Raw genomic sequence first — 26,023 nt, forward strand, 5'->3', positions numbered from 1 at the left:
GATGACTTTGAGAGAGAATCCTTTGAGTGCCTTAAGAAATTTTAGGAGAATGAGAGTGAATGGAGGAAATTTGAAGGGTTTGGGTAGATATAGATCATCCAAAATAGTCCAAAATGATGTATCTTAGGTATTAAATGAATAGAAAATGTCTAAAATATCCCTAAATTAAATCTTCTAAAGTAACCTTACAGACCCTTCCTACCGGTTGTAGACACTCTACTATACGTTAGAAGCACTCATAGAAACCATATTCCAAAACTGAAGCTACTGGAATTGGCCCTTCTACCCTACGACCGTGGTCTACAGGTCATCAAGTATGATCGTCTTATACAACTCCAAATTCCCAACTTTCTGAATCTTTGAATCTTTACCTACGAGCCATCCTACGATATGTCAAACTTGCTATGTTCGTATGGACTCTTCGTCCTGCCAATTCTGAGAAACTTAGTCTCTGAATCCATCCTACAATTGCGTTTTATGGTCATGGGTCCTTCTACGGACAGTAAGTGGGCTCGTTCAAAACTTTTGAGACTTGTAAACATTCCCAATTCAGAGTCCTTCATAAACCCCCCTCTATTGATTGTATGACCTTGTACAGTCTGTCTATACTAGCACCAGAAACATTTTCTGCAATATTTTCCTGTATTTCAACTTTCCAACTTCCGGGGTCTTATAACACCTCCTCCTTATAAACATTTCTCCTCGAATGAGACTCAATTTAGCATAAATAGAAAAGAGAAAGAGATCTAACCACCTAACATGAATGCAAAGCACATCAAAAATGTATAAAACCAAGGAGTAATCAACCCCAAGCTAAAATATGACTTTAAAACCAATTTCATGAACATGTATGCATATGGAAACATGAGAATAACTAAGATGCATGAATCCAATAAAGTAAACATGAGGAACTAATAAATCAACAAAGAGGGAAATAGATGAGGAAAATCAGACATCATAAGGGCTTCGGCCTCCCAAGTAGCACCCTCAACTAATTGATTCCTCCAAAGAACTTTCACGGAAGCAAATTCTTTATTTCTTAAATTTCGGACTTGACGATCTAAAATCTCAACCAAAACCTTTTCACAAGAGAGACTTTTCTTCACACCAACACTCTCCAATGGCACAATGGAAGCAGGATCACCAATGCATTTCTTCAACAAAGAGACATAAAACACTGGATGCACCAATGTCAATTCTGAAGGAAAATCCAACTCATAATCCACTTTGTCGAAATACCTCAAAATCTTATATGGGACTATAAGTTAGGGACTAAACTTCTCCCTCTTACCAAAATGCATCACACCCTTCATAGGCAATATTTTCAAGTAAACTCAATCATTAACTTCAAATTCAAGTTCTCTTCTCGTTACATCCAAATAGGATTTCTGTAAGCTTTGGGCAGTATTCAATCTTTCTATAATGAGTCAAACTTCCCCATAACTTCACAAACTAACTCAGACTCTATCAAAATGACCTCATCAACCTCAAACCACCCAATAAGACATCTACATCTCCTACCATAGAGAGCCTTGAATGGAGCCATTTGAATACTTGAAAAGTAGCTACTATTCTAGGCAAACTCAATCAACCAAAAATGGTCATCTCAATTACCATTGGAGTCTATCACACAAGCTCTCAATATATCCTCCAAGGTTTGAATAGGCAGCTTGGCATGACCATCAGTCTGAGGGTGAAAAGTTATACTAAGATTAACTTTAGTACCAAGACCTTTTTCAAACAATCTTCAAAACTAAGAAGTAAACTGAGTACCTCAGTCTTAAATGATAGACAATGGGACACCATGAAGCTTAACCACCTCTCTAATGTAGATTCTGGCATAATCCTTAGCTGAATAAGAAGTCTTAACAGAAAGAAAATATGCCGACTTAGTCATTCAGTCCACAATAACCCAAATTGAGTCATGTTGCCTATCAGTATGAGTAAACTCATAATGAAATCCATATTCAAATCTTTCCAATTTCAAGTAGAAATATTAATGTCTTGAGTCAAACCTCCCCATTTTTGATGCTTAACCTTCACTTCTTGACAATTAGGACATTTAGCCACAAATTCTGCAATATCCTTTTTCATGCCATTACACCAATAAACTTCCATCAAATCACGATAAATCTTGGTAGATCTCTGGTGAATAGAATAACAAGAACTATGCGCTTCGCAGAATATCATTTCCTTCAAGCCATCAACATCGAAAATAGATAATCGACCTTGGTAATGAAGCACACTATCTCCTACTTGGGAGAAAGCCTCAATGGATTTTTAAGAAACCACTTTCTTCAATTTAACCAAAGTTGGATCACTATTTTGCTTTGCCTTCATATCCGACATAAGAGACGATTCAGATCCATTTTGTACAACAACACCACTATCCTCGAAATCAACCAAATGTACACTCAAATGAGCTAATATATACAAAGATGAAAAGAATTTTCTCGATCCATGTAAAATAGAAGTTTCGTATACTTGCTCTTCGTCATACTAGCTATGTTGATATGTAGCTTATTTGAATAGGACTAGTGTAGGCTACTTTATTGTATTCTCATGGAAAGGAAGAGTCTCCCTCATTTACGTTTTTTTCTTAGTCAAAGTGTACCGAGAGGAGTCCTCTCATTGGTTTATCTTTTTCTAGTTAGTAGATAGCACCTTTTTGTATCGGGGATGAGTTAGCCAACCTTAGTAGGTTAGCCGACTTGCGAACCAACTTAGGTTTGGAGGTAAGGTTTTATGTCCCCCTCCTTGTATCTTTTACTTTATGTATAATAAGACTTGGGGTGCTGCTTAACCCTGGCTGTGCACGAGAGGTGGAAGCCTCGTGTAGGGTCTATTCCCGCAAAAAAAAAGAGCTAATATATGCATATCCGAAGGTAACCATTCTTGTTTCGAACAAAAAAAATTGGAGCACCCTATGGAGATATACTCGGTCTAATGAAATCTTTATCCAAGAGATTATTTAACCGATCCTTCAACTTCTTCAGTTCTGTCAGAGTCATTCTATAAGGAAGAATAGATATAGACTAAGTATCTGAAAGAAGATCAATACCAAAGTATATTTCTCTTTCGGGAGGACTACTAGGAATATCATCAGGAAATACTTTCGTAAACTCATTCACAATAGAAACTGACTCAAGAGTATGGGTTTCAAAATTTGTATCCCTATTCTATACTAAATGATAGATGCAACCTTTAGAAATCATCTTCTAAGCTTTAAGGCACGCTATAAACTGACTCTTAAAAATAGAATTACTACCCTTCCACTCTATGACTGGTTCATTAGGGAATTGAAACTTGACCACTCGGGTTCTACAGTCACTAGAGGCATAACATGCATGAAGACAATCCATATCAAGAATAACATCAAAGTCACTCATATCTAACTCTACAAGATCAGCAAGGTGATTTTATAAAAAAAATGAGACCAGACAATTTTTGTACACCCACTTAGCTAAGACTTAATCACCAATAGTAGTATAGACTGAGAAAGACTCTAACAAGATTTTGGGACTGATATCAAACTTCATAGCAAGGTAAGAGTCACAAAACAAAGATTTTCTCTAGGATCTAAAAAAGCATAAACATCAAACTTAAAGACCTGTAACATACCAGTAACCTCATTCGGAGAACCCTCTAAATCCTGTCAAGTTTAAAGAGCATAAAACTTATTCTGGAGCTGACAACCAAAACCAGATGAAGTACCATGTTGAGCCGGGCGACCAAAAGAAGTAGTCTGAGTCTGGCGACCCTTTCTACCCAGGCTAGCAAGAGAAGGGCTATATATCACATTGTGACCCATCCTGCCACAGCCATAACATGCATCAGAGCTCGCCAAGAAATTATCTCAATGGTTCTTCCTACACTTCTTACATGCGGGGACAGCCTGACCACTCAAAGCACTCCCTTGAAACTTAGGATTAGACACCCTATCCATGTTGAATTTTTGATTCAAAGAACTAGATGAATTCTGACCGGAGAACCTTGGTCGAAACTTTGAGAGACCACCATTACTAGACCTTGAATGTGAAAAGTCACCACTATCGGTCCTAGCCCTCTTAGCTTCTCTAGCCTTTTCCTCCTCAATTTATTTGACATGAGTCATTAACCTTTAGATATCTATATCTTTGATCAACATTGTAGTTCTACATTATTTGACAACCATATTTGAAATACCCAAAACAAACCTGCTAATACGAGCTCTAGAATCTGCCACCAAATTCAGTGCATACTTGGACAATTGTGTGAACTTCAAAGCATACTCTCTCTCACTCATATTGCCTTGTCTTAAGTTTATAAACTCTTGCTCTTACACTTTTGCCTCCTTCAACTCAAGGGGAAAGATGCGGTCTAGGAAAGCATATTTGAACTTGCCCTAATCCAAGGGACCATCATCGATATCTCTCTACTCCTTTCATTGGTTTAACCAAACTTGAGCCACTCCCTTCAATTGATAAGTGTTCAAATCTGCCTTCTCTATCCGAGTCACCACATGATATCAATAATCTTTTGAATACCCTCAATGAGCTCTTGTGGATCTTTATCCAACTTAAACCTATAAAATTTTGGAGGATTTATTCTATGAAATCACAAACTTTTATAGCTGTCGTACCCATATTTGGGTTTATAGGAGATACTATCTCTTGGTTGTCTTGTGCCGCCATAGCTTGAAAACAAACTTGAAAAGCATACTTAAATTTGGCATAAGTATCTTGCTCGAACAATGTATCAATTGGAGCTTGAGATGCTTGACGCTCCTTATCTTCATTCACATTCAATTTTCTTCTCACGTAAGCTCTTCTTGAAGGCATGGTTCTCTAACACAAAGAACGAGAGATAGAAGGAAAACTTTATAGAGTTCAATTCTATTGCATAACTTAAGAGTGATGAAAGAAATAAAGTTTGTTAAATGCCTCATAGCCTCTCATTTATAAATGTGGTGCGCTTTATGTCCATGAACAAGACTCTACTCGACGTGACTTTGTCAGACACCCTAAGACACTTGAACTGAGACTTTGATACTAATTTTTTATGACCCAAACTAGAACCTAGATGTGACACGATGATTAAGATCCCGAGAGACATAAACAAGCCTCTTAGCATAACATGGTATGACTTAGGATAACATAAAATCAACATAAGAGAAATATGGAAGATTAGTCTCAATATAACATCCCATAAGCAAAAACATAGAAAAGGCATATGAAAAGCCTTAGATCCTTTAAAGATACTGAATCTGGAATAAATTTGAAGAAAAGACATAAAGAACTCATAATGGTCATGACCTCGAAGCATGATGACTCACCACGCAAACAATGTCAATAGAAACCTGTACTAGCCATGGGAGTGAGTAGGAATATCATTGCGTACATTATAAAATAATATAGGCAAAAGTATGTCTCAATACTATAGGATATACTGAGTATGGAGAATGTGCAATTCATGAAAAAAAATATGATAATGCAATAACCAAGGTAAAACATGTTAAAATCCTTTAAAACATCATTGGAAGCATAAAACATGGTCAATGCAAAATATATAAGGAATTCATAGTTAAATCATAACATAAGTGAGAGATCGTTAACCGACATAAATGATGTGAGCTACAAAAAGGATTCCGATGTCATACATCCCACATCAAAGAGAAATTGTCCTACTTATCAAGGTAATGACCATAAAGATGAGCCATGATGGATCCACTATCTAAGGCCAATTAAGACAATCTTATGGGGACACGTAGTTTTGGGACAAGGTGATTGCTACTAGAGATCCGACCTCTACTAACGGGAGAGCCTCCACCCTAATATCCACTCGGTGCTAGATAAACTCTCAACAACAACAAGAATAATCATAACATAGTCATAGAAAATTGGTAATAAATTTGTAAGGCCAAACTCATCATAATTACTTGAATATCATAAGAATAGTTCCTTGACAAATTATGATATCATAACATGTTCATAGTGATACATATCTAAGCATCAAAATCATGATAAGCTCATTCATAGAAAATCATAGAAAACCTTCATGATATCATTCTTTACAATGAAGCAATCTTTGTCTTCATAGAAAATCATAATTGATCATTTCCATAAAAATATCCTTGAAATCGTAGTCATAAACTCATGATGCATGCATAGTCCTTAAACATAGTTTAATTTAATAAAAATAGGCATAATGTATGGGTTCAAGTAAATTTCATAAAAAATGTGCAATTAAGATCCATTCATGCATAATAAGATCATATAGAGTGAATAAAAGCATCATTGGATGAACCCAATACAAAATCATTGAAAACCTAGGATTTAGGGGGAAATCATAAAAGAGGAATTGAGTTAACTTGGGACTCCATGGATGGAAGAGGATCTATGGATGAAATTCTCACATACCTAAAGGAAATCTAACCTTGAAATTTGGAAAAATACTTCACTTCTTTGAAACCCTAGCTTGTTGGAAAAGATGACTTTGAGAGAGAATCTTTTGAGTGCCTTAGGAAATTTTAGGAGAATAGGAGTGAACGGGGGAAATTTGAATGGCTTAAGTAGATATAGGGCTTCCAAAATAGTCCAAAACGACGTTAATTAGGTGTTAAAAGAATGAAAAATATATAAAATATCCCTGAATTAAATCTATCTAAGTGACCCTAATGACCCTTCCTACATGTCGTAGGTCACTCTACGGCCTGTCAGAAGCACTCGTAGAAACCAGTCCCAAAACTGAAGCTATAGGAATTGGCCCTTCGACACTACGACCCTGGTCTACGGGTCATCGAAGACCCTATGGGTCGTTAATCATTCTTGTCTACTACAACTCCAAATCCCCAAATTTCTAAATCTCTGAATCTTCACTTATGAGACATCCTCGACCGATCAAACTTACACGGTCCGTAGAGGCTCCTCGTCCTGCCAACTCTTAGAAGCTTAGTCTCTGAACCCATCCTAAGTTGCCTCCTATGGTCCATAGGTCCTTGCATGAACCATACGTGGGGCTGGTTCAAAACTTCTGAGACTTATAAAAATTACCAATTTAGAGTCCTTTCTACTATGGATCGTAGGACCTTGTACGGTCCATAGATGGATCTGTTGGCACCAGAAATATTTTCTGCAACATTTTCCTTTGTTTTAACTTTTCAACTTTCGGGGTCTTACATGGATCAAGGTTAAATATCTAATCTCATGTCGAGGTTGGCGGTCGGATATTGGATCTTGAGTCTTAGATTCGGAGTGAGGTAGAGAGTCGGGTCTCGAGTTATGATATAGATTTATCTTGGGTCCCGTGTCACAGTATTTGATTTGATTATAAGTAAATGCTTGGAACAATATTTTTTTCTTACTGTCAAACACTATAAGTACGAAAACTACCTATTTTCCCAAAAAATATTTTCCAGAAAAATATTTTCCAAAAAAAAACATTTTCCTTCATATAAGACACAAAAGTTTTACTTTAGTTCACAAATTTTGTATGTTATGTACTTTCCGACAATCGTCCTCAGCCTATTCAAGGCCGATTGACTTTAAGGCCACTAAATCAATGGCTTGGAAGTCAAAAAAATTGGGCCTGCCAATATTTCCATGTGCCGTTAAATTTAAAAAGGAAAATGGAATAATTTTAGGAAATTGTAGAATCATTTCTTACGTGTCTATCTATTTTATTGCCTCATTTATATTCTGACGATTTACATGAACCCACATTATTATTTTTATAGTTATCTTTTTCATTTCCATTTTACTATTTTTATTCTCTTATAATTAAATATTCTGAAAGTATCTGAAATGGTCCAACATTTTGCATTACGCAAAATATATTGTTATATGCTTACAAAAAGATGAAATTTGGTTTTTGATGTATTCTTCAAATTTCAAGCACTGCAACAAATCCACACCATTTAACCTCTTCCACCAATAGGCATTTGATAAATTTCCTCTAAAAATATATTTTACTCTCTTCAATTACTTGAGATATTTTAATATTATTTTTAATTCTTTTTATTTCATTCAACTAATAAAAAAATCAATGCATAGCAAAATTTGTATGTGATCATTTTTTAAGATAATAAAAATAATAGATTTAGCTTTTGTTTAGAATAATAATAATATCTCAGCCGTTTTAATTTAGGTGTCTTAATTTCATTTAAAAAAATATTTTTTAAATTTATTTTAGAATTTTTTTTCTTGTATAGATTTTTGTAGAAGAAACTTTGAGCCTCATTTTCCATGTCTTATGTTGTCGCTATCCATGTGCATACCTCATTATGAATTCTAGATAGTTTGAGCTTCCTCTTCGTTCAATTTACGTTGTAGTAAAAAACTTCATATTCATATCTCCATCATGAAGTTACTTTTTGTCAGTCTTTTGCCTCCGATATTTCTCTTGTTAATGAAGGTATCTTTGCATATGTACTCTTACTCCTGGTTATCAAAGCCTTTTTGACCTTTTTTATTTTGTGATGATAACTATGAAACAAAGAAGTTTTCAATAAACAACTTCTATCACTTCATTACCAACCTGATCTTTTGTTGGCTATATTGTATTATATTCTTGAGAATGTTTCTAACATGCGTGATCTTTTCCATCTGATTTTATATATAATACCATGTTCCTAAGCCTTTTTCTGACTTATTTAATCCTTTCAATCTTTCTTACTTTCCCAAAGAGGCCTCAATCCATTTCTTGGTAGATTCATTCACTATTTGCGAAGCTTCATGTTTGTCGATTTCACCAATTCATTATTCTTATCAGTTTAATAATTACCTTCCTTATTATTATTATCAAAACTCTTAACATGAGTTGGAGAGTTCACTTCTTTGTCAGCTTCTTCCAAAGAGAGTTGTGATTTTTTACCTGATTTCAAGTATCTTTTGGAAGCCTTAAGATATTCTTGATTCTCCCCTTGATCTTTGTGCATGAACTTCCTCTTGTCTATAAAGATGATAGCTTGTTGCTACTCCATCTACCGTCAATCACCAAATCAATATTCATCATTACCATTAGACATTATTTGCAATCATCACTATCAATCATTATTACATAAACTACTAATAATTACTATCATTAGTTAACATTATATATCGCTAATCGCAGTCATCTTAATGCACAATCTTAATATTGAGACGCGCATTCAGATTGAGACGTCTTTATCTTAATAAAAATAAATGAGGCTATATATATATATTTGATATTGATCCGTGTTAACATAATTTCTCCGGTGCCAGCCTAAATACTACTACAAGATCACTATCTTTTCATTTAATTTTTTTACTAGAAAACTGTTTAGTTGTTATGCTGTCATGATTCAAAAATCGAGATAATGATGACACACATCCCAAAATCGAACCTGATGAGTAAGACGAACAATAAATCATATATTCAAAGGAGAAGGTAGGCCACAAATGAAAAGAAAAGAAGCATAATGAAGAATTTCCCAAAACCCGATGTCATAAGTATAAAAAGCATCCAATACAACTTTTGAGTATGAAATACATCACAAGTCTCCGAATAGAAATAAAAAGAGTAAAATAGTGGATGAAACTGATGGTGATCCAAAATACATGATCTCACCACCACTCTGAACGTGAATCTTGAAAGCTAGATATGATCAACCCCCAGAAGAGATACCCTGACTAAAATTTGCATAAAAATAAAATAAAAGTAGGGGTGAGTACAATTCACATGCTCAGTAAATTTATCGACTGAGTATAAGAAATTGATCAAACTAAGGAATTAATCAAACTAATGAAATAAACTAAGAAACACCTCTACCTGCATACAAAAAAGTCTCATTCCGACATCAGTGCCTCCAATTTATAAAGGATGACGCGAGTAAAATAAACACATATGATTAGAATAGTTCCACATATCATCCGACAAGTCAAATAACTCAAAGATCAATGCAATGATGTGGTGGAATCAAGATTGTCACACAACCTGTCGTATACACCCTCTTAAGTTAAGGCTTTCAAAAAAGGACCCATGAGGGATCGCAGTACACACACCAAATCAAAATCTCCATATCTCATCAACTTGCCACGTAGCTCGTGGTCAAGGATATAAAAAAACATCTCATTTTCTTTATCAAAAAGAATTTTTACGTTTCTCAACTTCCCAAGAATCATAATATGAAGAATGAGGATGAATGTATCACAACACATATAAGATGTAGGCAACAATCAACTCAACATGTATCAAAAGGTTCAAAGTTCTCAAAACTACCCTAAATCATGATATACATCAAATGAAAAACAGTGGAAAAGAGTTAATTTAAAATAAGTGTTTACCTATTTGGAAAGCGTTTCATTTACTCAAAATTTGATCCAAATCCCAACTCAACCCCTCAGTCAGGCATTACAAGTCAATTAGTATTACAAGACTCTCTCACAAGAAATTCATGAGTCACATGCTTCCAAAACACATAGAATAACAAATAAGGCCCCAACATGGGATAAAACGCACAAATAAGCCCCCACATGGACATAAGAACGATTAATTATCCAATCTCAATCTCAAAGAGAGATAGTCAAATCTACCTCGAAAGTCGAAAACTTCACCCAAACACTCTACCGAAGATTTAACCTCAAATACCGACTTCAAAATAATCTCTAACTATCAAGAATGGAAAGAATTAATTAAAAGGAGTTCAACGACACCCATATTGCAAGGTTTAAGAACCAAAAAGTTTGTTGAAAATTAGGGTAAAACTAGAATTTTTGTTGAAAATTAGGTTCTACACATCAAGAAGAGTTCATGGTTAAAAATCCATTAAAATTGAGTTCGAAATCATGAATTTAATATTTTGAAATTTGAGAGAAAAATCTCAAAACCCACATTGAAATCTTTATTTTGAAATGTTTTGATGAAATCGTTAGGAAATGATTTAGAAATGATAAATAGACTTACTCCAACGAATTTTTTTAAAAGATTGCTTCAAAAATCATCTCTTGTAAGCTCCAATTGTGTAACAATAGTGGAAATGAGAAAAAGGAGGAAGAAACCCGAAATATGGGCTATTTTCAGCCAAAAAGGATTTGTTGACCGCAGTCAACTTGCACCAGCACCCTTCAAAACATGTGTTGACCCTCATAACTCATCCCGAACCTTATAAATATGAAATAATAGTGCAATTTGATCATAAAATATATTTCGAAGCCAATGAAATTGTCATATTTATGAGAAAAGATTTTTATGACAAAAACTCCCATAAACCTGTCTTAGGCCTAAAACTCAACTTTTAGCCTAAATACTCAAAATAAACTCTAAGGTCTCGGGGCTCTAACCAATTACCTTACTAGACCAAACTCAATGTTTCAGATGCAAAATAACTGATGGAATCACCATCTGATGCTCAGATCTTGTAAAGTTGACAAAGGTCAACTATCTCATAAAAATTCCACACAAAGTCTTAAAATCACCAAAATCTCTCTCAATCGCATCGGAGATCAAACAAATTATTTCCAATACACAAACAAAGCATGCAACTTCTAAGGGATAGGAAAAAATGGTCATTTTACATGAAAAAAACTAATTTCTAAAGTATTGGGACATTTTACTATCCACTACTAAAACACACGTTCATCCTCGAATGAAAAGAAAAGTAAGGTACTTGAAGGAGGGAAAAACTGAGGGCATCTTTGACGCATCTGAGAATCCATCTCCCACGGAGCTTTCTCAATAGGCTGGTGCCTCGACTTCACCTTCTCTGAAACAGTATGCTTTGATCTCAACTATCTAGTCTGTCTATCCAAGATAGCCACAGGCTACCCTTCAAAGGACACATCCTGATCCAAAGCAACCGAGTCTCACTGAATCACATGAGAATCATCATGTCGGTATCACTTAAGCATTAATACATGAAAAGTGAGATGAACTGCCAAAAGATTTGAAGGCAAGACCAATTTATAGGATACTTCTCCATACTTCGTTAATATCTCAAAATGACCAATAAACCTCAAACTAAGCTTCCCTTTCTTTCCAACCCTCATCACACCCTTAGTGGGTGACACCTTGAGAAACATTCTTTCACTAATGGAAAAGTACACATCATGAACACGCTTATATGTATAGCTTTTCTGCCTACTCTAGGTAGTCACAAGGCGCTGTTGAATCAATCTCACCCTATCCATTGATTCTGTTAACAAATTAGTACCCCAAGGTCGTACTCCAAAAAAATCAAACCATCCCATTGGAGATCTATACCTCCTCCCATAAAAAGCCTCAAACGGTGCCATCTGAATGTTGGAATGATAGTTGTTGTTATAGGCAAACTCCGTAAAAGGTGAGGATCATCCCAATGACTACCAAAATCTATGACACAAGCTCGAAGCATGTACTTAAGCACCTTAATAGTTCGCTCTGACTGACCATCGATCTGAGGATGAAAAATGGTACTCAACTCAAGCTTGGTACCCATCTGTTCGTGCATAGAACTCTAATAATGAGAGGCAAACTACATACCTCTATCAGACATAATAGAAATGGGCACCCAATGTCACCGAACAATCTTACAGATGTAGATTCTAGCCAACTGTCAACATTATAGCTTCTTCACCAGAATAAAATGAGTTAATTTGGTCAACCAATTCGTAATCACCCAAATAAATCATGCTTACCTAAAGTCAAGAGTAATCCAATCACAAAATCCATAGTAATACGCTCCCACTTCCATTTGGGAATGGATATCCTTTGCATAGAACCACCTGGCCTCTGATGCTCATACTTCACTTACTGGTAATTTATACAGTTGGCCACAAAATTCACAATGTCCCTCTTCATACCACACCACTGATAGTATTTTTTTGAGTTCTGAAACATTTTTGTAGCCTCTTGAAGTATAGTATACTTTGAATAATGAGCCTCCTCCAATATCATATGCACCCAATCACCAATTATTGGCACATAAATACGACCACTAATCCTCAAAACTCCCTCAAGATCAAGGGAAGCTGACTTAGCTTCACATTTTAACACTTTCTTCCAAATCATTCTCAACTTGTTATTATCAAACTGGCGGGCATGAATCTTATCCGTCAAAATAGTCCTAGCCTCTACAAAGGCCAAAATATCATGAGGTGCTGGAAATATAACGTCAAACTAACATTCTAGCCAATGAATGAACATCCAATGCTAATGGTCTCTCCTACGCCTTAAGAAAGTCTAAGCTACTTATCCTAGGTGTTTTACGTCTCTAAGCATCTGTCTCCTACACCTTAAGAAAGTCTAAGCTACTCATACTAGGTGTTTTTCGTCTAAAAGTATCTTTCACCATATTTGCCTTTTCCAGATGATAAAGAATGGTGATGTCACAATCCTTCAACAATTCTAACCACCTATACTACCTCATGTATAGGTTAAACTGAGAAAAGATATAGTTAAGCGTACGATGGTCAGTAAAGACCTCACAATGTACTCCAAAGATATAGTACCTCAGCAACTTCAAAATAAAAACCATCACTACTAACTCTAAATCATGATTAGGGTAGTTCTTCTTATGTGCCTACAGTTGTTGAGAAGCATAGGATATGACTCTCCCCATTTGCATCAACTCACTACCCAAACCAACACTCAAAGCATTACATAATATAATAAATGCAATACCTTTCTCGTGTAATTCTAAAATAGGTGCCGAAGTTAATAACTCCTTAAGATTTTGAAAGCTCTCCTCATACTTATCGGCCTATTGAAACACCACGGTCTTCTGAGTCAACTTAGTCAATGGAGTTGTGATGGAAGAGAAATTCTAAATAAACTAATGATAATAGCCTGCTAACCTAATAAAACTTCAAATCTTAGTAGCAGAAGTAAGTCTCACCTAATTAAGAACCACCGCAACCTTGGTTAGATGGACATAATTCTATTTTTGGTCACCATATGACCCAAGAAAGACACAAACTCAAGTCAAAACTCACACTTGAAGAACTTTGCATACAAATTCTCCTCTCGCAATCTCTAAAGTACTGCCCTCATGTGACGAATATGATCGGTCTCATTCTTGGAGTAAACCAAGATATTATCAATAAATACAATCACAAAGGAATCCATATTAGGTTAAAACACCTAGTTCAACAACTCCATAAAAGCAGTCGGGGTATTTTTCAGCCCAATAGACATGATCATAAATTCATAATACCCATAACTAGTGATGAAGTCGGTCTTCACAATATCAGAATCCTGAAATCTCAATTGATAGTAGTCCGACCACAAGTCAATCTTAAAAATAGTGATGCACCCTAAAGTTGGTCACATAAATCATCAATGCAAGGAAGAGGATACTTATTCTTGATCGTAACCTTGTTCAACTTTGGATAGTTGATACACATCCTCATAGTACCATCTTTCTTCTTCATAAATAAGATTGGTGCACCCTATGTGAAACACTAGGCAGAATAAACCCTTTCTTCGACAAATCTTCCAACTATTCCTTGAACTCAGATGGAGCCTACCGATAAGGAGAAATAGAAATGGGATTGATGTCCGACTCTAAATCAATCACAAAATCAATATCATTGTCTGGAGGAACACCCGATAAGTAGGTAGAAAACACGTTCATGGACTCTCTCACTACTCTCGTGGTCTCTAAAGGAGATGACTATCTAGTAAGATCATGAACATAAACTAAATAAGATAAGCATTCCATCATATGCCGAGCATAAATAAATGATATCAACCCCTTCGGATACGAACGTAGATTACTCTTCCACACTAACCGAGGTAAACTGATAAGCTAAGGTCATAGTCTTAGCATAACAATCTAGAATTGTATGATAGATAAATAACCAATTCATACCCCATATCACATCAAAGTCTAGCATATCAAGAACAACCAGGTCTGCCTGAGTCTTACTACCCAAAAATGTCACTACACACCGAATATACCCTATCCACCCTTAAGGAATTGTCTACCGGGGTAGAGACACTAATAGGTACTGTAAGGTACTCACACACAAGTTCAACATCCGTGGAAAGATAAGTCGAAACATAAGATTAGGTAGACCTGGGATCAAATAACACTGAAGTAGAGCGGTAGCAAACTAGAATGATACCGTTGATCACAAAATTGGAGGCCTCTACCTCATATCTACCTTGTATAGAATAACATAGTCTATGGTCACCACCAGTCTAAGAACCACCATAAGCACTGCCTTGAGCTCTACCTTTGGCACTCGTGGTGCCACCCCTAATATTTCGTGAAACATCTCGAGCAGTTGGGGCCAATGTAGCACAAACGACCTGTAACCTAGGCTGAACAACAAAAGAAGCACGTCTAGGTAAATCCTTTGCCTCATGCCTAAATTCATCACAAACAAATCAACCTTGAAGACCTAAACCCCATGGAGGATAACCAGAAGTGCCAATACATCCTCCTGAACCTGAAGAACCACCATGACTAATTTGAGCAGACCTGGATCTACATGCATATCCATACTTTGAATCCCCATATATACTATTCTACCCTGATAATCCTGGGTACCTGGACCCGAATACTCTCTACCTCTGGATAAATAGCCAATGAACTCACCCAGACAATGGAACCTCTTGGAGTTGCCCTATCTATCATGTCAAATACTCTTTATCATCCTGACATGGTCAATAATACTCTGAAATGAGCCACCCGATAACAAAAGAGAGGATATGGCCTCCTGAAGATAACTGGCGAACCCCTTCACTAACTTACGAATTTGCTCGAACTCAGTAGGAATAATCAATAAGAAAAAATGAGGCAACTCATGAAAATAAGCCTCATACTCAAAAACTTATAGAGAATAATACTCTAATCTACCAAACTCTTCCCTGCGCTAATCACGAAGACTATATGGCATAAACCTCTCAAGATACACCTTAGTAAATTGTTTCCAACTCATCATAGGAGAATTGACAAGCCTATAAGTAAGTACAAAACTCTACCATTCCTTAGCCACTCTTGTAAACTAAAAAGAGATGTAAGACACTCTATGTTTATCCAAAATACTCGGATTGAACAACCAATCCTGTCAATCGATCAAAAAGTCATAAGCCTCCTCAGTTGTCATCTCATTAAACTTGGGAGGCAATACTCTTGACGAATCTCTCAAAATTCTTTTGCTCCAAAGAAGACATAACAATAGTAGAAGAAATTGGTAGAGTCACGAATCTTGGAGGAATGATAAGCAGGGCTAATTAAATACCCAAAATTTGAAATCCAACACTTAGAGTCTAAGCTACCATTTTCCCCTCTCTTCAATCTGCTTCTTTACATCCTCATACTCATAATCAAGCTCGAGTGGGGCCTCAATGTATCATCCTCTAGCAAGAGCTCCTTCTTAAACCTGGCCATTACCTCTATCATGGAAAGAATAGATTTGAGGTTTATGACACTTGATATGAATAACTTGCATGAAAGGAATAAACAAAAGGAATTTCTCCTATTAATTATCTTTTATCCTTTCAAAGATAAGTACAGGTATTTATGTACTAATCTGCAAGACTTTACTAGACACCCTGCTTTTTAACTTATGAGACCGGTGAACCCAGTGCTCTACTACAAATTTGTCACAATCCAAAAACCAAGATCATAATGGCATACATACCAAAATCCAGTCTATGCAAGCCAAATAGTAAATCACATATGAGACTCTTAAAGGGGAAGTCAGACCACAAATGAAAAGAAAAGAAGTATAACAAAGAATTTTCCATAATCTGGTATCATAAGTATAAAAACATCTAATAAAATTTTGGAGTATGAAGTACATCACAAATCTCCGAATAGAAATAATGATTGAAATAGTAGATGGAACTGATGGTGATCCAGAACACAGGATATCACAACCACTCCAAACGTGAATCTTGAAAGCTAGATATGATCAACATCATGAGCGATAACTTGACTAAAATTTGCATAAAAAATAACACAGAAGTAAGGGTGAGTATAATTCACATGTTCTCAGTAGGTTTGACCGACTGAGAATAAGGAATTAATCAAACTTATTAAATAAACAAAGGAATGTTCTACCTACATACAAAAAAGTCTCACTTTGACATCAATGCTGCCAATTTATAAAGAACAATGTGAGTAAAGTAAACACATATGATCAGAACAGTCCCACATATCATCAGACAAGTCAAATAACTCAAAGATCAATGGAATGTAATATGATAATGCAGTAATGTGGTGGCATGGTGGAATCAATTTTGTTTCACAACCTGTAGAGCTAAGGCTTTCACACAAGGACCAATGGGGGACTCGCAGTCTATATACCAAATCAAAATCTCAATATCTCATGTATTTGCCACCTAACTCATGGTCAAGGATATACAAAGGTGTCTTATTTTCTTTCTTAAAAAGAATTTCTACATTTCTCAACTTTCTAAGAACCATGATATGATGAATAAGAATAAATGCATCACAACACATATAAGATGGAAGAAACAATCAACTCAACATGTATCAAAAAGTTCAAAGTTCTCAAAACTTGACCAAATCATGATATACGCCTTTATATGAAAATAGTGGAAAAGAGTTCATTTGAAATAAGTTTTCACCTATTTGGAAAGCTTTTTATTTACTCAAAATTTGATCCAAACCCCAACTTAACTCCTCATTCGGGCATTACAAGTCAAATAGTGTTAAAACCTTTCTCACGGGCAATTTATGAGTCACATGCTTCCAAAATACATAGAATAACAAATAAGGACCCACATGGGCTAAACTGTACAAATAAGTCCCCATATGAGCAACACAATATACTCAAGCCCCCATACGAGCATCACAATATAATCAATAATCCCAATTTATATTACAGTTTCATCTTAAGGCCTATGACATAAGAATGATTAATTATCCAATCCAGTCTCAAAGAACGATTGCCAAACCTACCTCAAAGGAGGAAAATATCACCCGAACACTCTACCAGAGCTTTAACCTCAAATACCAACTCTGAAAAGATCCCTAATTATCAAGAATTGAAAGAATTCATCAAAAACAGTTCAATTCTTACTGAACCTTAAGAGGATGGGTATAAGGGATAGAAATACTCAATCGACGTCTGAATGGACTATATTAGCACACCGTCTAAACATGACTCTAGTCTAGTCTTTGATGGAGGCTTAAGACAAACCCCTAGCTCATTCAAAATAATAGAATAAAAGTCAAGTAAACAACGAAAATGAAATTCATGTCCTCAATAGAATGAGGACTCACCAACTCTATGATATCTAAAGCAACTCTAGCCACGAAGAAGATGGTCGATGTCCGCCCCTACATTATGAGACAATGTAGGAAAATTATGCTTTAGTACATAAAAGGTACTAAGTATGTGAGATATGCATGAACAAGTAAAGAAACGTGAACAATATGCCATAAGATACATAACCAATCATAAAGAACTCGATTAAGGCTTAAAAGCATTTGAAAACATATGAAAACTCATGCTAAATGCATATCATAAAACTCATAGCTTAAATTTCAACTAGTATGGGATAAGACCTTTAACCGAAATCTTATAACCATGCGAGCTATAACATGAAATTTGATGGAACCCTCATCGAGAAGGGGGAGGCTACCTTGCTAGGAAATACTCTGTCATGGTACTAAACTCAACTCAAATATTCTATATGTGAATCCACTAGCTAGGCCATGAAGGCAATCCTACACGGGCAATGTAGGTTGGGACTTTAGGTTGCTACTAGAATTTCCTTGGATAACTAACTGCGTTACCAGATCGAACCCCACCTAGAAGTCATCTCGGTGCTTAGTCAATATACCAACGGAAACTCATAAAAGCATGATCATAACATAATAGGAAAAGATAGTAACTACTTATCAATCCATCTTTACAAAACATATTAGGAGTAGCTTACTATCTTTAGTGATTTATAAGAATCCATAACTTCGGTGAGAATTGTCCTTATCACCATCTTTAAACATGATTGTGCGAGAATTTTACTTATCACACCATAATAACTTTCTTTGATCATAACTTGACCATCATCATAACTTCATCATTAAATCATAATCTCAACTTTAAATCATAGAAACTTTCCTTAAAAATCATTGAACTCAAAATCAACTCATGAAAATCATCTTTGAACCTTAAAATCATAATTGGGACAGCTTATTGCATGAGCATTCATAATTCAACTTGAAATCATGCAATTCATGTACATAAATGCTTAGAATAATCATTGATAACCATTTAAAATGAAATTGAGACAACCTAATACAATTCATCAAAACTAGGGTTAATACACCATTAAAAATTTAAGGAAACTTTGAAAAACGTCTGGTTCTCCAAGGGTTAAAGAAATTCTCAGATCAATCCCAAATACCTTGAGTGAATTCACTTAGAATTGAAGAAGAAACTTTGGTGAAATCTAAAACCCTACCTTGAAACTTGGAGAGGAATCCTTGAGAGAATTTAGTTCTTGCCTTAGAGAAGTTTAGAAGAATGATTTAGAATGAGGTAAATTTTAAAGGATTGGGTAAATTTAGGCTTGAATTAGCCATAATTGTGTCTAGGTTCACTAAACCAAACTTGAAAAATAACACAAATACCCTTCATTAAAAAAGATCAGATTTGCACCTACAAATCAACCTTACGATTAGACCTCAAGTCTACAATTCATAGACTTGAGTTGTAGTGAAGGTGCTTAGTTTCTGGGATTTCAGGAATCTCTTGAGGTTGGGTTGATGAGTCGTGTCTATGACTCATCTTCAAGATTATGAGTCCTCATTGGGACTCGTCCTGCAGGTCTAAGAAAGGTCTTGAAAATAGGTCTTTGAAGTTTGCATATGACTCACTTCTATGAGTCGTCAAAACTTCTACGATTCGTCCTGTCTAGTTGTAGACTCAACCCTGAGAAAATCTAAAACATGAGCCTTTGAAGTTTAATTATGAGTCCACTTTATGACTCGTCAATAGGAATAGGATGATGACTCATCCTGTTGAATCGTAAGAACTCCTTCAGAGACTTATCCTGAACAAGTCCAAGGAATGCCTCTAAGACTCGTTTCTAAGAGTTGTAGGAACCTCTACGAATCGTAGAGTGGTCGTAGACCTAAAATTTATTCCTTTTCTTGAGATTTCTCCTTTATTCTAACTTTTCTACTTCCAGGGTCTTACACTCATAGAGTGAAACTTCACATTTATATGCTTGCTACAACCATGTTGCACTGGATTTCTGTCCATATATATTGTTGAGTTATTTTCAACCTTAATGACAATAGCTTCAATGTTATTTGGCTCCAGATCACATAGAATCTTTCTTAACCATAGAGCCTGATTGGTTGCACTAGTAGCGGCGACATATTCAGATCTGCAGAAGATTGAGCTACCATATCTTTCTTCTTTGAATTCCATGAGAACATGCCTGAACCAAGTGTAAAAGCATATCTAGATGTGATTTTCATATCATCAACGCTTCCTGCCCAATCACTATCTGAATAACCTATCAATTTACCTTGTTCTTTCTTTTTAAATCAAATACCATAATTAGTTGTTCCTTTGATATATTTCAACGTTTATTTAGCAATACCAAGATAAACTTGACTTGGATCTTGCATAAACCTCGACAAAAGATTTGTCGCGAACATGAGATCAAGTCTTGGTGTTGTCAAATACGTCAAACTACCAATTAGACTTCTATAAACTACTTGGATCAGCCCTATCACCTCCTTCAAACTTCAAAATCTTTTCATTGTTAATCAGTGAGGTCAATACAGGCTTGCACCTCTCCCTCTTGAACCTTTTAAGAATATCCAATGCATATTTTCTTTGAGAAACAAAGATTCTATCATTAGCTTGATGAATCTCAATTCTCATAAAGTAACTCATTTCACTCAAATATGACATGTCAAACTTGGTCTTCATTTCTTGCTTGAACTGATTCACCATAACATCATTGCTTCCTGTTAACAAAAGATCATCAACATAGAGTGACACCACAAGAGCATCTCCTCCTTTAACCTTCTTCACATATAAAGTGGCTTGATTTTCACTTCTTTTGAAGCCACAATAAGTGAGATGAACATCAATCTCACTATAACAGGTCGAGGAGCCTGTTTTAATCCATACAATGCCTTATGTAGCTTGTAGACTTTATCCTCCATTCCTGCAACTTGAAAGCCTTCTGGTTGGTCGACATAAATCTCCTCCTGCGACTATTCAAAAGGTTAAGCAGAAGCCTTTTTTTTCATTCATCATAGATTGCAAAAGGCATAGACATATATCTACATAAGTTTACAAAAGTTAGTAGAGGACCATACCTATCCATCTACTATTGTACTTTTTTACAAGACATATTTCATAAAATAAGGGCTACCAGGCATTTACCAACTAAACATAATATTCAAAAAAATAAATAATTAAACTAAAGACTATTTAGAAAATTTTCATTTTCTAACAACCCATATTGCAAGGTTTAAGAACTAGGGTCAAAATCGTCCAAAATCACCTAAAAATGACAAGGGTAAAACTAGAATATTTGTTGAAAATTAAGTTCTACACGTCAAGAGGAGTTTGTGATTGAAAAACTCATTAAAATCGAGTTCGAAATCATGAAATTATCAATTTTGAAATTTGGGAGAAAAACCCCAAACCCACATTGAAATTTTGAGTTTGAAATGTTTTTGGAAGATGAAATCTCTAGAAAATGATTTTAAAATGATAAAGAGACTTACCCAAACGAATTTCCTCAAAAGATTGCTTAAAAAATCGCCTCTCCTAAGCTCCAATTGAGTAACAATGGTGGAAACGAGAAAAAGGAGGAAGAAACCCGAAATATGGGCTATTTTCAACCCAAAAAGGTTTGTTGATTGCGGTCAACTTGCACCAGCACATTTCAAAACATGTTTTTGACCCTCAGAACTCATTCGAAATTCTATAAACATGAACAAATAGTGCAAATTGACCCTAAATTTTCGGAGCCAATGAAATCGTCAATTTTTTGAGAAAAGTTTGTTATGACCAAAACAAACCACAAACCTCTCTTATGCCTAAAACTCAACTTTTAGCCTAAATACTCAAAACAAACTCTAAGGTCTCGGGGCTCTAACCAACCACCTGACTAGATAAAACTCGACGTTTCGGATGCAAAAAAACTGAAAAAATCATCATCCGATGATCGAATCTCGTAATGTTGACAAAAGTCAACTATCTCGTAAAAATTCCATCGAAAGTCTCAAAATCATCAAAATCTCTCCTGATCGCATCGGGGACCACACAAATTATTCTCAAAACACAAACAAAGCATGAAACGACTTAAGGGGAAGGGCAAAATGATAATTTCACATAAAAAAATAATTTCTCAATAATTAGGACATTACATATGCCCACTAATATTTTGAGTGACTCAGTTAAAAAGAAAAAAAATTGTACTAGTATTTTTACACGGAAACATTAGAAAGCTTTCTTGATCTCATTGAGAATCTATTGTTCATCATGAGTTTTTTCAATGAACTAATCATAAAAAATAAGTGAAAAAAATTATATTTTATAACACAAATTTTCTATTACTAACGATGAAAAAAAGTATTTATTTCTTGCTGTGAAAAAACCTTAAAAGATTAGACATCATACGTTGCTTTGTCTTCTTTCTGCCAGACTAGGAAATGGAGTTTGGGCGATGATGGAAGGCAGAAGAAATTGGTGGAATTTGGGTAAATGACAACATAGCTCATATACATAGGAGTTGACACACAAAATAGCAAAACACACCTATACACAATGTAATTTCACAATAATATATTCAATGTAATTCCACGAAGTAAATTTTTTAATAAAAAATAATTCATAAATATTTTTAGTTCATCTTTATCTTTTGCCATGAGCTGAATACTATGAGGATTGAGGCCACCTTACTTGATTATGATGCTAGTCAACCTGTTATATAAAATATTTTCATTCAAATCACTTGCATTAATGATGCTAACTTTATTCCCTCTTTGTTCAATTATAGTAGCAAACTTTTGTCATTTTCCCTTTACTTCTGATTTGGGTGATCCTCTGTTTTCAGCTTCATCCATTCTTTATGATCATTGGATTTGTCCTAATTTCCGGAGAAGGTATATCCTCCTTAATTATTCTGTGCTCCCTTATCTGTTTGTTATAAAAAAAACATAATTTCTTGATATTCATGAGTCATGACTCATGTGAAAAATCATTTTTCTAGCTTATATGTGATACAAATCCTATCTAGAGGTGTTAAATAAGTAAGTCGGGCTAAATTTGGGTGGGTCAAAGTATTTTAGTTAATAAATGAATGAGCTATTAATCTGTCCAAAAAATTTTGGACTAATTTGAGTTAAAATGCAGGTCATAATTAAATTCAATTTTTACTAGTAAATTTTAATTGCTGCAATTTATTTGTTCTTTTATAATTTTTTAATACCTACTAAAACTATTTTTATATCTCATATCAAATAAAAAATATATCTTTTAAAAATATTTTGACAAGATTATTCATGCAAGGTCAATTTGAGCAACATGTCAAACCAATATTTGATGGGATAAAATGAAATCAGAAAAAATGAGCTAATCTTATAAATAGCTACATCAATAACCCGCATAAACTTGGACGAGTTGAATAAGTTATATTTTCATGGACTATTTTGTCCTCTCTAATCCTACCCTACCCGTATTAACTTCCAACATAATTGGGGTTTAAAAAATAAAACAAAATTTCAAGAATGCCAGTCGGTTTCGACTAAATCATGGATGTGCTTTTATTACAGCTATAATGGCATTTACCACTATCCCAGCAAGGAGGAGGACAAGAAAATACTTCCACATGTTTCTGCATTTCATAGGTCTTGGTTCTAGCATTGTGGGTTTATTTGCAATTTTCAAATTTCAGCATGATACTGGAAAAGTTGACCTCCTTACTTTGCATTCCTGGATTGGCATTTCCACCGTTAGCTTATATGTCCTGCTGGTAAGAAATAAATAAACAAGTACTCAAATATAATTTGATTTCTTTCATCAAGAAGGACACTCACAACATGTTTCTCTTTGTTACATCGTTTTTGCAACACACTATTATTGCATATCCTTATGTTCAAGTAACCTTGATACTCATGTCCCAATTAATGTGACATAGGTTTTTTTTAAGGCAGGAAAAAAAATGACACATTTTTATACGTAATAATAATTTAACTTTGAAAAGTTCATTTCATGTACTCTTAATGAATGATTTATAGTCATACAAACATTTATGACATGTTTTAGACTATAATTCTGAAAAGCCTTTCGTTCTTCTTTAAACTCCATTCCAAATTAAATAACATCACAAAAATACATAATTAGGACAGAGGAAGTAGGAAATAGCAACCTACTTAACTGAACAAGCTCTACTTTAACTAGCTAAGAAGTAGGAACTAAATTCGGCTCATTTTGAAGCATTAACCAGCATAGAGTCAGTCCATGCTTCCTTACAATAGAACCTTCCCGTTGCCTGATCCTTCACAAAACACGTATGAGGATGATACTCAAAATAAGCATGATTGTCCACTATAAATTGTGAAACACTTGACAAGTTGTTGGTAGTCAACTAGTCATAGGAACATGTAAAATATTATTGAGTTGTAGGGCGCGTGATAATAAAACGAAGGTAAAATGAGATTACAAATGTAAGCAATTAAATTCATATTGTTGAGATCGTATGTGAGGTGATGTGTAAGGAATGCTGAGAAATGTTGCCATGACCTATGGTATGATAGTTTTCTACAGAATGACCAGGTTTATTCAGAAGTGCAAGCATGGATTGAAATGTGGTATTTTTTGTGATGATTTTAATTTGACCATTAAAATCACAACCACCTCTCCCATGACCTTGATCATGCCTGCCTCCTTGATATTGATTAAAGGAATATCCTTTTCTTGGTTCATTCTTGTTCTGGCTAGGATTAGGGTTCTTTGATGGTGAAGTTGACTTGTGCAAGTGTTTGTTCAATAACATTAGCTTGTTACAAGCAATATAAGCAATTCACGATTGCTCTAGACGTTAAAGAGACAAACGTAATCATAATCTGGCTCTAATATTGTGATTTATCATCAAATAATAACTTAATTTAACTCAACTCATAGACAGACTTAAACATGCATTTCTACTGTTCTAATAACTATATTTCATCTTCATTTCATCACGCATGTGGTTAACATAACATCTATCAAAGATGACTTGATTTATAATGTATAATTAATATTCATCAATTAGAAAAGTTAATTTCCTAACAAAACTCTTAATTTTTTACAGTACATTGTTTCCTTCTTGGTCTTTTTCTTCCCCGGGGCACAAAATTGGAGAAGGGCAAGGTTGGCTCCATGGCATGTTCTCTATGGAATTGCCATTTTTTTCATGGCAATAGTAAGTACAGAGACTGGTTTGATTGAGAAATTCATGGTAGTAGGACTTCAGAAGGGCCAAGAAGCACTCATAATCAATTTCACTGGCTTATTAGTTCTTCTCTTTGGGATATCTATTGGCCTAGTTGTTCTTATCCCTGTTTCATATTATTAGTGATCTCTGTTTTTTTTTTTTGTAATTCTTATGAACTTTGCAATAAGCTAGTTATTTTTTTCCCATTTAAATTATATCACGAAGAGAATAGTTTTCCTTGCTCGATTATTTGCATTATTATGATGTTTTTATTTTTCTGGAACTTCTTCCTAGTTTCGTCCTGCAATATATCCAGAAGAAGCCTAAAAGTGGCTTTAATGCATTATATTCTATTCATGTCCCAGTTCCAATATATTTCTCCCTATTTATGGGGTAAAAGTAGTTTTTTTTTGAACAAAAAAATTCAAGTTTTTGGCAAATGTGTCTGAATATGGAATTGATAAAATGATCTAATGGACCCTCTGCGTACTTGTATATTTTTGTATTTTGGATCCTTTTACTTAATTCCTTATCAATTGTATCCTTAAATTAATTGGTTTCAATTTTTAACATATGTATGTATGTTTTTCACTTATTCTCATACTTATTTATTGTTTAGTTTGGGTTTCATCTTCTATTTATGCTTGTTTGGTTTTAGGGGTTTAGTCAATTTACA

The 26,023-nt window shown here is 34.8% G+C and overlaps 1 protein-coding gene across 1 annotated transcript in view; it reads left to right on the forward strand.

Moving 5' to 3' along the window:
* Positions 1–25,488, forward strand: part of LOC129890466 (probable ascorbate-specific transmembrane electron transporter 1) — a 30,594-nt gene extending 5,106 nt beyond the window's left edge. Inside the window, exons 2-4 of the mRNA XM_055966015.1 lie at positions 22,987–23,035; positions 23,705–23,904; positions 25,225–25,488. Of these exons, the coding sequence (XP_055821990.1) occupies positions 22,987–23,035; positions 23,705–23,904; positions 25,225–25,488 (513 nt within the window). The remainder of the gene's footprint in view (positions 1–22,986; positions 23,036–23,704; positions 23,905–25,224) is intronic.
* The last annotated feature ends 535 nt before the right edge of the window (positions 25,489–26,023 follow it).

This window comes from Solanum dulcamara, chromosome 5 (genome assembly GCF_947179165.1).
Source record: "Solanum dulcamara chromosome 5, daSolDulc1.2, whole genome shotgun sequence".
NCBI classification, from domain to species: Eukaryota; Viridiplantae; Streptophyta; class Magnoliopsida; order Solanales; family Solanaceae; genus Solanum; species Solanum dulcamara.